General features: G+C 32.7%; 2 protein-coding genes across 2 annotated transcripts; both read left to right on the top strand.

Annotated features, from left to right (window-relative positions):
* Nucleotides 1-438: 438 nt before the first annotated feature.
* LOC124839827 (filament-like plant protein 5) lies at nt 439-4,447 on the top strand. Its single transcript, XM_088097972.1, has 6 exons — nt 439-595; nt 1,412-1,554; nt 1,654-1,855; nt 2,008-3,568; nt 3,689-3,737; nt 3,901-4,447. Exons 2-6 carry the CDS (start codon nt 1,426-1,428, stop codon nt 4,210-4,212), a joined length of 2,253 nt encoding a protein of 750 aa, XP_087954098.1. The 5' UTR covers nt 439-595; nt 1,412-1,425; the 3' UTR covers nt 4,213-4,447.
* An 808-nt stretch (nt 4,448-5,255) lies between these two features.
* LOC124839828 (large ribosomal subunit protein uL2x) lies at nt 5,256-6,797 on the top strand. Its single transcript, XM_047315756.2, has 2 exons — nt 5,256-5,754; nt 6,310-6,797. Exons 1-2 carry the CDS (start codon nt 5,315-5,317, stop codon nt 6,653-6,655), a joined length of 786 nt encoding a protein of 261 aa, XP_047171712.1. The 5' UTR covers nt 5,256-5,314; the 3' UTR covers nt 6,656-6,797.
* Nucleotides 6,798-13,804: the final 7,007 nt, after the last annotated feature.

Genomic DNA, 13,804 nt, shown 5'->3' with positions numbered 1-13,804 from the left:
AACCCAATAGACCAACAGATATTAGCATGTATATTTCAAATTCACGCAGACACTGCAAAGGTGCAATTGGACAAAAATCTCTATTCGTTGAAGTGGATGGTGGGAATTCGCGCCTCCCAATGCCAAGCTTTCTTTGAGCCAAATAAACGACAACAAGAAAGATAGAAAAAGAAAGACAAAACGACAACAGAAATAGCTAAAAAACTTTCCATCGTTCAAATACGTATTATTATCTGCTGAAAGGAAAATCGTAAAAACCCGAAATAGGTATTGTGTTGACTAGGACGTTCTTTCGTCACCTTCTCATTTTATCAAGTATTTTTCAAATTACTATTTTATTTTATCGAGGTGGGGCCGAGGAGCGTTTAAACAGTGACCGCATACGCGCACATTTGGCCATTAGTTCATTACCTTAACCCCGCTCCTCTTCCTTTTCTGCCTCTCTTCATATTCCAAGTCAAACACTTATTAACTCACTCTTTCAGCTCTTCAGAAGCCAACACACCCATTCAAATCCAATCCTCGTTCTCCTTCTGCTTCTTTTATTTTCCATCACACTAACTTAAGATATTTCATTCTTCTTTCTTCTTTCGGGGTAAGTTTCTTTCTTTTTTCTCTATCTATTTCTTCATGTTGTGTTATGTATCAGTGTGTCAACTTAGGTGTTGCTAAAGTTGTGTTCTTGGACCTGAAGTAGTAGTTAGTACATTCTATTTTCTTACTGCTGTTTGATTTCGGAGTTCTTTCTGTTTGATTTTGAAGTTCATGAGGCAGTTCATTTTGTTTTAAACTAAATTTAAATGAGAGTATATTCACAGTCTCAATATAGTAGTCTAATCCTTTTCCCATTCAAATATTTCATGTTTGGCTGTTTATCAGACTATATAAATTACAATAACTTCTTAGGCAATGGTAATGCTGATAAAGAATAACACAAAACAGAGCAGTTCAGTTGTGTTTGATATTATAAAAGGAAAGGGAAATAAATTGAATGATATCATTTGATTAGAGAATCGAGTTTGAAATACAAGAAAGTCTGTGTTTAGCAACAGGGCAAGGACTCGCTAACAAACTTGTATAGCTAGAATAACTTACTAAAACTACTGACAGAAAGCTTATCTAAAATCAACAAAAACACCAGAATTTAAAGTTCCTTCATCTTTAGCTACAATGATTCAGATAAACCATGTTAAAGAGAAAAAAAAAGATTACTGTGCAATACTATACTGCGGATGAAAACACCACATTTTGGTTACAGGGTGTATTTTTATTTGATTACATTACATGTTGAACAATGACATTTTTTTTATTTTAAGGTGTATTTGTGGGTGGTTTCTTTGGTTCGAATTTATTTTATTATAATAACAATACTATAAATGCTTTTTACCTGATAGTCGAATGATGTGAGCAGGGTAAAATTTTGAGATGGATCGCCGGGGTTGGCTCTGGAAGAAAAAATCATCTGATAAAAGCATCAAGGTTGAGGATGAGAAACCTGTCTCTTCTTATGAATCTGTTGTTCCAACCTTGTCTTCTGTGGCACGTGTAGATAAGGTATTTTGTTCTTTTTAGATATTCAGGAGGGAAAACGTTTTTACATGAAGTCACTTGCTACATTTCTCACTAGCCTTGTTTTTTTCTGACTTTTTTCAGCAAGACAATAGCAAAAATAAGAACTATGTTCAGATATCCATGGAGTCGTATACTTATATGTCTGGATTGGAAGATCAAGTTGTAAACTTGGAGGATCAACTAAAAGCTTTGGAAGCAAAGCTATCTTCAGTTCATACAGAATTAAATAACAAGGATAATCTAGTTAAACAGCATGCAAAAGTTGCAGAGGAAGCAGTGTCAGGTAATTGTCATATACAAAAATGTACATAATTCCACGTAACTATTTGTCCGAAAACTGCTCAGCTACAACATTTTGCAATGACTGGATCAGTCATTCAATGACTATATTGCACTCGTTTGGTGTTGGTTAATTAAGCTTTATATGCATTTTAGGTTGGGAGAAAGCTGATGCAGAAGTTGTTTCCCTACGATGTCAACTTGAGTCGGTATCTCTCTCTAAGCTTACCGTTGATGAGAAAGCAGCTCACCTAGATGACGCCCTAAAAGAGTGCATGAAGCAGATAAGAATTGTAAAGGAAGAAAGTGAGCATAAACTGCAGGAGGTGATTCTTATGAAATCTCATCAATGGGAGAAAAGCAAGTTAGAACTTGAAGCTCAAATAGACAATTTGGATGAAGGACTACGTCTGTTAGCCAGTGAAAATGCTGCCCTTCTAAGATCACTTCAAGAAAGTTCAAACAAAATAGTGAAACTAAAAGAAGAAAAGTCTGAAGCCGAGGGAGAGGTCGAGCTTCTAACGAAGAGTGTTCAGTCAAAAGAGAAAGAAATATCTTCTTTGAAGTATGAGGTGCATGTAATTTCTAAGGAGCTAGATATCCGAAACGAAGAGAAGAATATGATTATGAGATCTGCAGAAGTGGCAAACAAGCAGCACACAGAGGATGTCAAGAACATTGTCAAGCTAGAGAATGAGTGCCAACGACTTCGTGGTCTGTTGAGAAAGAAATTACCTGGGGCTGCTGCGTTGGCACAAATGAAGCTAGAAGTTGAGAGTTCACATAATGTCATCAGTGCATCCCATCCCAGAAAAACTCCTTCAAAAAGTGATAGCCTGCAAGAATCTGAGTTTCTTTCCAAAAAATTACAGGTGTTGGAAGAAGAAACAAGGACATTGAAAGGAGCATTGGCCTCAAGTAATGCTGAACTGCAGGCTTCTAAAAACTTGTATGCTAAAACAGTTGGCAGACTTAAGCACTTGGAAGCAGAGAGGCATCAAGAAAGAAGCACCCAGAAAGCAATTTTGGCAAACAATTATGAAAACTCCTTTAGAAGAATTTACAGCTACTCACCGAGCATTACTTCTATCTCTGATAATGGACATGAGGATCCAGAAAGTCCTGTTGAGTCCTGTGCAACATCAATTATTGACCATTCTGATATAAATAGAATTGGAAGTGTAGGTAAATTTGAGAATCATAGGAGTGAAACTGTCTCAGAACTGATGGATGACTTTTTGGAAGTGGAGAAGATGGCATGTTTATCAGACAATGGTGGTGTACCTCTTGGCATCATTAGTAAAACTAGAGATACAGCCGAAGATAAAAAGGAGACTAGTTGTTTATCTTCAAATCAAAATTGTTTTGACACGACGAACCAAACTGAAAGTAATAACCCCGATAAGGCAGCTGAACATGATGTGCATATGCAAGATCTTGAAGAAAAAAAGCTGATGTTACAGGAAAACATGCAACTTCTAGAAGAACTGAAAGCACAATTGGCGTCGTCCCACAAATCATGCAGTTTAACTGAAATTCAGCTGAAATGTATGACCGAGTCTTACAAGTCGCTTCAAACTCGTGTAGAGGAGTTAGAAACTGAAAATAAGTATTTAAAGGAAAAGATGGACGAGCTAAAGAATGATCTTACAGAGGAAAAACAAAGTCATCACGATGCTTTGGTGAGATACAAAGAAATTGAGGAGAAAATGCAAAGGTTAGCTCTGAGCCTTAATCGGAAACAATGACATGATTTTTAAACTGTATAATTCGAGCTCTGTTTCTTCAACTTGATATGTGATCCTTTCTAAAATTTTGGTGTGTTTGCCACTTGAAGGGACCCGTGCTCGGTGTGTGCATCGAATTCAACAGCAAACTCCGGGAAGGTATGTACATTTTCATCTTCAAATAAAACTGTTGTTTGATGCAACTCCTGTCATATGTTTGTCTTTGTTTGAACTTGGTAAAATAAACCTCTTTTGTTTAACGTAAAAGAAGCAATTATGTCCTTTTTCTCCTCGGTGTTTTCTAACCTCTTCATGACAACAGGATAAAGAGCTAGCAGCTGCAGAGAAAAGGCTGGCAGAATGCCAGGAGACTCTTTCTATACTTGGTAGACAGTTGCAAGCCATGTGTCCCCAGATAGGTGTAACCACGACCCATCATAGTAAAAGGCTTCAAGTGAATGAAAAGTTAGCCAAACCATCTTATGGCTGGTCTAATTCTTACGGATCCTGTAACTCAAATGAAATTGAGCATGCTGAGGCATGTAGCGTTGTGGCTGATGAGTTTTCATCTCAAAACTCTGGTGCGACATCATGCCTTTCGGACACCGAAGGCAACTTTTGGTTAAACTCCTAAGTTATATGCTTTCTGAATCAAATTCCTATTCTCCTGCCTCTGCTGCATGGAAGAATCAATAAATTCTCATAGTTAGCAGAGAGAAGTAGTCACTAAAATTTTTACTTTCGTTGTCTTGATCGTTGGGAGCTCCCCAATGATGTTGTACATAGGTTCATGTGTGTCTGTATTTCTCTTCAATATATAGATTTTGATTTTGGGTAAACATAGCATCCCAAGTCACCTTCTGAATCCATTCCTGCCTCGTTGCACTACGTCACGCTATTGTGTCTTTTTTCATTCTTAAAAATATCATGAAAAATAACTATATTATCTTCGCACCTTTCTTATCTTAAGTTCGAGTAATGATAGAATGCCATGTATTTATATTTATTTGACACATAAAAAAGTAAAATGGTTATAAAAAATAAATTTTTGTAGTTTTTTTAAAAAAAGTAAAAAGTAAAAAATGAGAAAATATAGTATGAAATGAATATAAAAGAATTCATGTGTGTCGAACTATTAAGTGCAACTAAGATAATATTTATGTCTTAATACTTTTTTCTTAAAATCGCGTTTTATAACCTTCATCTTCATTACTGTTTATATTTTTTCCAACAAATCTTTTTAATCAACCTTATTTTTCTTCAAATTAAAAAATAAAAATAAAAAGACAAAAATGTGAAAAATTAAGTTTTGGAGAATAAAGGAGGAATATGAATTTTAGATTTACGATGAGACGTTTAATAATGGAAAAAGGAACCAAGAAATAAATATTAAACTAAAATCACAAATAAAGAGGAATCAACATAAAAGGAGGAGAGGAAGGTGGTGTTAGAAAGAATTATCTGAAAAGGAGAATAAAATAGGAAAGCGAAAGGTATATTTAGTAACAGGGGCCCATAAGTATCACTAACTTAAACTAATCTTCTAAAGCCCATTTAGGCACTTATTGGGCTCTAATGGTCCGGGCCCGATCTCAAAATTTACTAAGTTGCAATCTACGTCAAACACAAAACGGTGTCGCGTCAGCTATATATTACCTGCAAAGCCAAAACCCTAGCTTCCGATCTATCCTTCTTCCCTCCCCGCGGCGCACTCAAACACAGGCTAGTGAATCGGAATGGGAAGGGTAATTCGCGCGCAGCGTAAGGGTGCGGGGTCCGTTTTCAAGTCCCACACCCACCACCGCAAGGGTCCGGCGAGGTTCCGCAGCCTCGACTTTGGCGAACGCAACGGCTACCTGAAGGGAGTGGTCACCGATATCATCCACGATCCCGGTCGAGGTGCCCCTCTTGCGAAGGTCACTTTCCGCCATCCCTTCCGCTACAAGAAGCAGACAGAACTATTCGTTGCGGCCGAAGGTCTATATACTGGCCAGTTCCTCTACTGCGGCAAGAAGGCAACCCTCGTAGTTGGCAACGTCTTGCCCCTCCGATCCATCCCCGAGGGTGCCGTCATCTGCAATGTTGAACACCATGTAGGTGATCGCGGTGTCTTCGCCAGAGCATCCGGTGACTACGCCATTGTTATCAGCCACAACCCCGATAATGACACCTCAAGGTTCCTACTCTCACCTTTACATTTTGTCTCAGGATTATTGCTTTGCGTAATGGCGGTATTTTATTTTATGTTACTGTTAACGAAGGTTAGTGATGCAATACCATTTATTTATTTATTAAAAAAATACAAAACTGAATTATAACCTGTAATCCTTTACATAATCAGGGAAGTGAAAGCTTGGCATTTAGTTCAGTTCTGCAAGAATAATGTTCATAACAGAAAATAAGAAGAAAATTAAATAAAATTGTCCGGTAGTTTTAATTAGCTTATTGATGAGTTAAAAATAAGTGTTTAAAGAAGCTAATGGTGTTGAACTTGCCCAAATTAGCTGATAGAAAATTAATTATTTTTAACTTATTTTTTTCTTCTAAAGTGTACAAAGCGGCCTGTCGTGTTCTTATTGTAGAGCAAGTTATATTCTCAATACCAATTCTGTATGTTTATGTAATATCTATCGTTTTGGTCATTTTAGAGGAGATTGATTTTGTAAAGTGGATGTTTGCTCCATGGGAAACTGTGCAAGTGTTTGAATGCATTTTTGCACTCTTTTGGCAGGATCAAGCTTCCTTCTGGAGCGAAGAAGATTGTGCCGAGTGCATGTAGGGCAATGATTGGGCAAGTTGCGGGTGGAGGGAGAACTGAGAAGCCTCTTCTTAAGGCTGGTAATGCTTACCACAAGTTTAGAGTGAAGAGGAACTGCTGGCCTAAGGTGCGTGGTGTGGCTATGAACCCAGTTGAGCATCCTCACGGAGGAGGTAACCACCAGCACATTGGGCATGCTAGTACTGTCAGACGTGATGCTCCTCCTGGCCAGAAGGTTGGTCTCATTGCCGCCAGGAGAACTGGTCGTCTTAGGGGGCAAGCTGCCGCCACTGCTTCTAAAGCTGACAAGACTACTTAAGGAGATTGTTAAAGATATGCTTAATTACAAATTTTCAAATTTTGTTTCTTTGATAGTTTTTGTTCAACTTTTGGCTACTATTTTGAGTACCATTTTCACCATTAATATGAAAGCTTGTATTGTGCGGTGTTTTATATTTTCAGTACCATCCAATCCTACTGTTTGTCAATCATTTGATGATTTGATCTAGTTGGAACTAGGAACGTTCTAGTATGGTTTCTTTCCTTTTGTAGACCATTATTTCATTGATCAACTTAGTCTTGTTTGCCAGTACTGTAGTCCTGTTTTTCTTTCGTTAGTGATTTGAATTAAACATTCCTGGCTAAACACAATAAAATTAATAGCATATATTATACTCATAATTAATGTATTTTTAATAACAAATATATAATATTTATTTTAATAATTTTATTAATGATTTCAACAATGACTTAGAAATTCCTCTTAAACATGGATTGCTCAAGTTATGGGTGATACAATGGTCAATTGGGTTCGTTTTAGCTCGATTTGATATCGAGTTAGCCTGACTCATAAGAAGGATGGTTGGTGAGCTATTCTGTCAGTTTTGATCAATATAAGTTACTAATCACCAGAATTATTAAATCTTTGCCAAATTAAAATGAATCGAAATTCTAGTCAGTATTACAATACTAGCATCACAAAATGAATCCAAATCCAAAGTCATTACAATTCACTTGTACACACAATATTAACAATTTCTATTATAGAATCACAAATAAAGAAAACATAATAAATTCAGGGCAAAATTAGGTCAAAATCAACAAATTGCAAATGGCTCAACACAATCTAGAATTTTCTCAACACAAAGTAGGGAAAAATGCTTCAAATTAGGACAAAATCATAAAAAGGACAATTTCATATTAGGAAAAAAACTCGAAATTTATATAAAACGATGTATTCGTGGTTGTAGCTCGTGTCTGACTCCTTGTGACTGCTGCTCTCCCTCATATCGTGTGTGACTGATAGTGGTGGTTCATGTCTGACTAGTTGTGATGGCTCGCGTTTGCGATGGATAGTCTTATTGTGTCGCGTTTTGATCATGGTCGTGGCTCGCAACTGCCATTGATAAGGTGGAGTGGTTTGTCGTGATGGTGGGACTGAGGGCCAATAAGTGAATGTGAGATGGATGAGAGATGATAACATTATGAGCAAGACCACGTGATGCTCCAATTTTTTTTTATCAAAACGGGTCATGAGTTTGTCTGGCTTGACCTATAGACTGACTTGACGGGTTAACAGGATTGGCAGGCCAGGCTAGATTAGGTTTGTAGGTTGAAAATTCTATCCTGATACAACTTTTTTGTACTAGCTGACGGACTGGCCTGTCATGCCTGGCCCATTATACCAACCCTAAATGAGATTTTCATTTTACACACCTCAATCTTGTGCATTCTTTTTTTTTTCTTTTTCTTTCTTATATTCTTTATTTGAAATATAATATCAATTAAATTTATATTTGACATAAAATAGAATTAAATATATTTTTAATCATAAACTTAAACGTGAAATTAAAATTCATACTTGTTCTAAATTGTGATGTTTTTTTCCCTCTAAGTTTTTAAACTGTTTACCATAGGAACAAATTCCAATTATTTAAGTTTGAAGATTAAAAAATATTTAATGCTATAAAGTATAATTGGGTTAAACTACTTTACTTCATTGATTTTCTCTTTTTCCTTTATCATTTCCTATTTTCTTATTTTATTAAAGAAGATTTTTTATCCCCTTATACATATTTTTATTAATAAATTTAATGTTTATTATATATATTATTAAAAATTAAAATAATAATTATAATAGTAATATTTTTTAAATTTATAAAAATGATGTTTTTTTCTTATGTATACATATATAAATAAATAATTTTTATTTTTTATTATATATTAATTAATGAGAGGGAGAATCAATTTTATTATTTAGATAAGGTTTAATCATTCGCGAGGTCTGTTTTTGGAATGAGAATCTCAAATTGATCTTTTTTTTTGACGTCTCAATTGGGTTTTTTGTAAAAATTGAAACAATTACAACTCTGCCATTAAATTAGTCCTACCAACGTTAATGTAAGATTGACGTGACATGGTCATGTATGTTTTTAATTGACTTGGATTGCATTATTTGGTGTAAGTGATTCTTAAATGCATATTTTATTTTATTTTTTTAAAAATAAATTAGAAAGAATGAATGAAATATTAGGAATGAATTTCAGAAATTTGGAATTGAATTTGTTAGAATTAGGGGATTGAATTTATTTGAATTAGAGATTGAATTTGTTCGAATTAGGGATTGAATTTCTTTGAATTAGAGATTGAATTTGTTCGAATTAGAGATTGGGAAAAAGGTAGTGGGAAATTATGGATTATCAACCACCACCTCGTGCTATTCATCTCCATTGCGTCAGTGCTTCTTTTCTATCCTCATCCACTTGTAGAGGAAAGAAAGAGAAAAACCCAGAAACATATCCAATGAAAACCTAATTCTTCCAAGTCGCAACAATTGTGCGAGCATCAACCACAACCACTAGTTCACCATGGAACCCTAATATAGAACCAAGTTCGTTCCTCCTCATTCATCTCCATGGCAACCTATAGGAAAATCAAGCCAGTAGCCTTCGTGAGTCCTAACCGCGACATCCAAAGAACCTAGATCGCGAACATTTTCGTATCACAGTCCCAAATTTTCAAAAGCCTAATTAAACCCTAAAGTCGCGATTTGTTTGCAGTACTAAAATCGCAGTACAAGAGACACCACGAGAAACCCTTTCGTCCTCCATTCTCCACCGCGGTGCCAACCAAATCGCAACCATGAAAACCTGTAGAGAACCCAATCACAAACCTAGAAAATAGAGAAAGTCCAGAATCGCAGCTAATATTAGTTCATCTTCCTCACACAAGACAAACAAATTCAATCCTCAATACATGAGCAAGACGAACATGGGTCATCTTCAAACCTCTTACTTCAAGAACAATGAACACCATGGAAGAAGGAACAGAACAAAGTTTTCCTCTTTTACTAAGGTTTGAAGCAATTAGGAATTTATAAAATATAAAAGTTTTCCCAACTTTTTTCTCATTTTTTTTATATATAATTATTAATATTAATAATATCATTAATAATATTGACTCTTAATAATAATATTAATATTAATAATGATGATAATAATATCATGTTTAATTTGTTTTGTTTTTCTAATTTCGCTACATTGTATCAAATTGGTCATACTTTTTAAAAGAAAGTTTCAAGCAACAGACTTCTCTGTCTCAGTGCTATCTTCAATATGCGGGTCCCTCTTTTCTTATAACCACGTGAATGAAACGAGTAATGATATCTTAATAGAAATTTTTTATAATATTTTAATATAATGCATATGTTATTTTTTATTGAGATTAAAAAATATCTAACACAATATAAATAAATAATAATCATCTTTTCTTTATACTTTACTTTCTTGTACAAAGAAAACCTGAGAAACTTTGCAACATAAAAATATGATAGTTTTACATAATTTGATATATATATAATATCATAATATTAATATTAAATATTACAATTAATACTAATATAATTAAATTTATTTTTTAATAATAATATTAATAATATAAATAATAGTATTAATAATAATATTTAGTTTATTTTTCTTTTATTTTCTTTTTTAATGAAGTCGTATAGATTTTAGTTTCTTCACTTCTTTTACCTTAAAACTTTATTTATTTTATTTAAGGATAGAAAATTCATATAATCATAAAAATCACATGTAAAATTTAATAATAAAAATTATTTACAAAAAAATTAAAAAAAACAGAAAGAGTTTAAAACAAATTAAAACAGCATATTAAGTAAACATAACAGCATATTAAGTAAACATAATTCTTTTAAAATAATAGTAAAAAATTATAATTTTAAAACACAATGTCTTTATTTTTAAATCGTGTTTTAATTAATGTTTTATTTATATATTTTTTGAATCTATCGATTTTGATCAATTTCATTAAAAAAATTGCATTAGTTTTATTTTTAAAAAATTGTTTTATTTGGTAACCACATGTTTTCGTATTACTTTATTTATTTCTTTTACTCGGTTTTGAACAATTTTTTTTTTCTATAAATAGCCTACAACGTAAAAGTACAAGAACATTGTCTATGTGATGTATTCATATTTAAAGGTTTTATATGGATTAAACCTTTTTGTTAACCCAGAGTAGCACAGGAGTGAGCACTGACAAAGAGGAAAGTTTGCATTGTGCAGATAGCAGAGCAGAGGTTAATGTCATCTCTACGTATTTAACAGGAAAGAATAGATTGAGGCAAATTAGATTAGGTTTGGACGAAACTAAAACTTTTTTAAAAACTAGGATCAACTTGATACAGTAAAATTACGGACAATAATCAAATCATATTAATACAATAATATTTTTATTAAGAATAATAATAATAATAATTCTAATATTAATAGTTATAATATTAATAATATTATGATTATTTATAATAATAATATAATTAGGATAATTATTTTTATTTTTTAATTTCAAATTACACTGCAAAATATATATATATATTATAATTATTATTGTTATTGTAATTGTAATCATAATAATAATATTTTTTTAATTTTAAATAACAATATCAATTTTATTTTAACATATTTGAATTATTTATTTTTAATTTTATATCACATTTATTTAAGGGTAAAATAATAAAATTAATCTTTATTAAAAAATTAATTTAGAAATAAAATTAAAAAATTACATTACTATAATGATTGTCTTAGAACTGCCCACTTTATTACATTTAATATATAACATGATTATATCAGCACCTATTTGTCAAGCTAATAAAGTATTTCCTTATTGAATTTAATTTTGTATAGACCACACCCTCTTTCAAAATCTCACGGGTAATGGAGCACAGCATCAGTCTTTATGAACACATGATGGGATATATAATGGCAAAACTAGAGTGAGATAAAGGCTCTTTTGGAAGATGTGGTAAGAAAATGGTTCAAGCTTCTTTGTTCTATTCATTATGTAACATGACTAGGGTAGGATCTGTATAATGTCTCCTTTTCTGAGACTCTTCTTCTTAACCTTTAGGCCTACCTTTATTTCACAATATTATATCATCAACATCGGTAGACTTTTCGATCCCTCATATGGCAGTAACAATCAATCAGTTCTATTACTTAACAAAAATGCTTTTTTGTTTTATTATTATTTTTATTTAAAATGTTTAGTTATGCATGTTTTTTTTTGGAAGAAATGAACTTCTGATGAAAAAAATATCTATGGTTTGACGCTACAAAATATAATTTAGTTTCATCTGCAAATGTGAATATTGGTAAGCGTAGCTATTAAATACGCTTCTTAATATTTAGATTTGCTTCTAAAACTAAATTATTACCATACATATTCTGATCATCGTCATCGAAAGTTTATTTCATTCCAAAACATGTAAAACTAAATCTTTTAAACGAAAATAAACAGAATGGAAAAGAAGAACGTTTTTGTAAGTAAAAGCTGTATGATTGTACAGCAAATGGAGATTGAAAAGTGTGAAGATAATAATATCTGTGATATAGAATTATGCATGCTACGGGCAGATACCTGGACACAGTACCAGCTTAGCTTCTAACCTCAGCATGATTTTATGTAAAAAAAGCTAGGCCAAAAGATCAAACAAAAGAACCTGTGATAATGACAGAACCAAAAAAGGGGAATATAATCACAAAACCAACCCTAATAAGTGCCAAATAGTGACTAAAACAAAGAAGCTTCAACCATTGGTAAACATCCTCCAAAAATTAATCTCAATCTCTAGTTTTATTACCACCTGATGATGCTTCTAGCATCAAAGTCTGCATATTTTGTGACAGCATCATGTTTGATGTCTTCAGACACGGTCATTGTTTGGACTCTGAAATTTTGCTCTCTACTCTCTTCCCTCTCGCTGCTGCTTCACTTAAAATTCAAAGTAAACAAGTTTATCAATATGAGAAAATAATATACAACAACAACAAGGATATCAAAATATAGAAGAAATATTGTGAGTGTAAACATGAAAATAAAATTAAAAGTTGAAGAAATAACGAAAATCAAATTAAAAATCTCTTACGTCTCGTTACCGAAATAGGGCACTTCCATATAATTTTGGAGAATTCAGCCTTTGATCGATTCAGAAAATTATTTCCTTCAAAACCAGATGGTAAATCATCACATTCCTCGGCAGTTGAAGGTCATACATTCAATGTCTTTCCCAGAAGAGGATCTTCATATTTCTTTTCAACTTTTAATAGGCAATCCTCGTGAGAATGGTTTTACCTGCTAAATCACGATAATGTAAACACTTAAGGAGTAGCAACATTCGAGTGGAAAACACTGAAACTATAACACATAACTTCACACACATATTGATTTTTGTTACTGTGTCCGCTTCTTTATGATAGATCAAAATGATAGATCAAAATGCTCACTCACTCTCTGTGCTTGACTTTGCAAACTAGCACAGCAAGAGTTTATATAGAGATATTGAAAACCCTAAAAGTACTGACAGCGGTGAATGGTGGTTTCGATAAAGAAACAAAACGGTGTCGGATTGCAATGAACAAAACAAGTGGCCCTATGTATCTCGAACAAAGTTGTGTTCAATTGCAAAACGCGTAACGAAAACAGGTGGTCCTATTTTACCGTTACAGGTTTCTAATAAACAGGGGTTATAAAAGTGGTCTTAATTATTTTCTATCGGTTTTAACTTATTATATAATTTTTAAGACGTTTTCTCATCTTATTATAAGATTATCTTCGTTAACGGTAATTACATGAAATTTGAATTTACTCTTTATGAATTTAAATATGATATATTATTTTTAGATTATTTTGTAATTTTTATTTTAATACTTTTATAAAATATATGTTCTATTTAATGTTTTAGTTCGTTATTGATAAAAAAATATGTTTACAAAAATATATGATGTTTGAATAAAATGTAATTGCATTTATATCTTAGTTTAGGTCATTTAAATATATAATTGTATAAATGGAATGATTTCATCATGTATTATCTTTGTTTTGGATCATACATTTGGGTTTTGTGTTTTTTTTTGTAGATATGTGTTTCTAAGTGTTAAAATCAAAACTC

The sequence above is a fragment of the Vigna umbellata genome, chromosome 9 (assembly GCF_029865625.1).
Source record: "Vigna umbellata cultivar VRB3 chromosome 9, Vumbellata_1.0, whole genome shotgun sequence".
Taxonomy (NCBI): Eukaryota; Viridiplantae; Streptophyta; class Magnoliopsida; order Fabales; family Fabaceae; genus Vigna; species Vigna umbellata.
This window is presented reverse-complemented; position numbering and strand designations above follow the sequence as displayed.

What these genes read in the sequence shown, in the direction of transcription:
- LOC124839828 (XM_047315756.2), top strand. Translation starts at nt 5,315, where the DNA reads ATGGGAAGGGTAATTCGCGCGCAGCGTAAGGGTGCGGGGTCCGTTTTC. An exon ending in CCCGATAATGACACCTCAAG is followed by an intron (nt 5,755 to 6,309) that starts GTTCCTACTCTC and finishes CTCTTTTGGCAG; the next exon opens with GATCAAGCTTCCTTCTGGAG.
- LOC124839827 (XM_088097972.1), top strand. Translation starts at nt 1,426, where the DNA reads ATGGATCGCCGGGGTTGGCTCTGGAAGAAAAAATCATCTGATAAAAGC. An exon ending in TGCAGAGGAAGCAGTGTCAG is followed by an intron (nt 1,856 to 2,007) that starts GTAATTGTCATA and finishes TATGCATTTTAG; the next exon opens with GTTGGGAGAAAGCTGATGCA. An exon ending in CAACAGCAAACTCCGGGAAG is followed by an intron (nt 3,738 to 3,900) that starts GTATGTACATTT and finishes TCATGACAACAG; the next exon opens with GATAAAGAGCTAGCAGCTGC.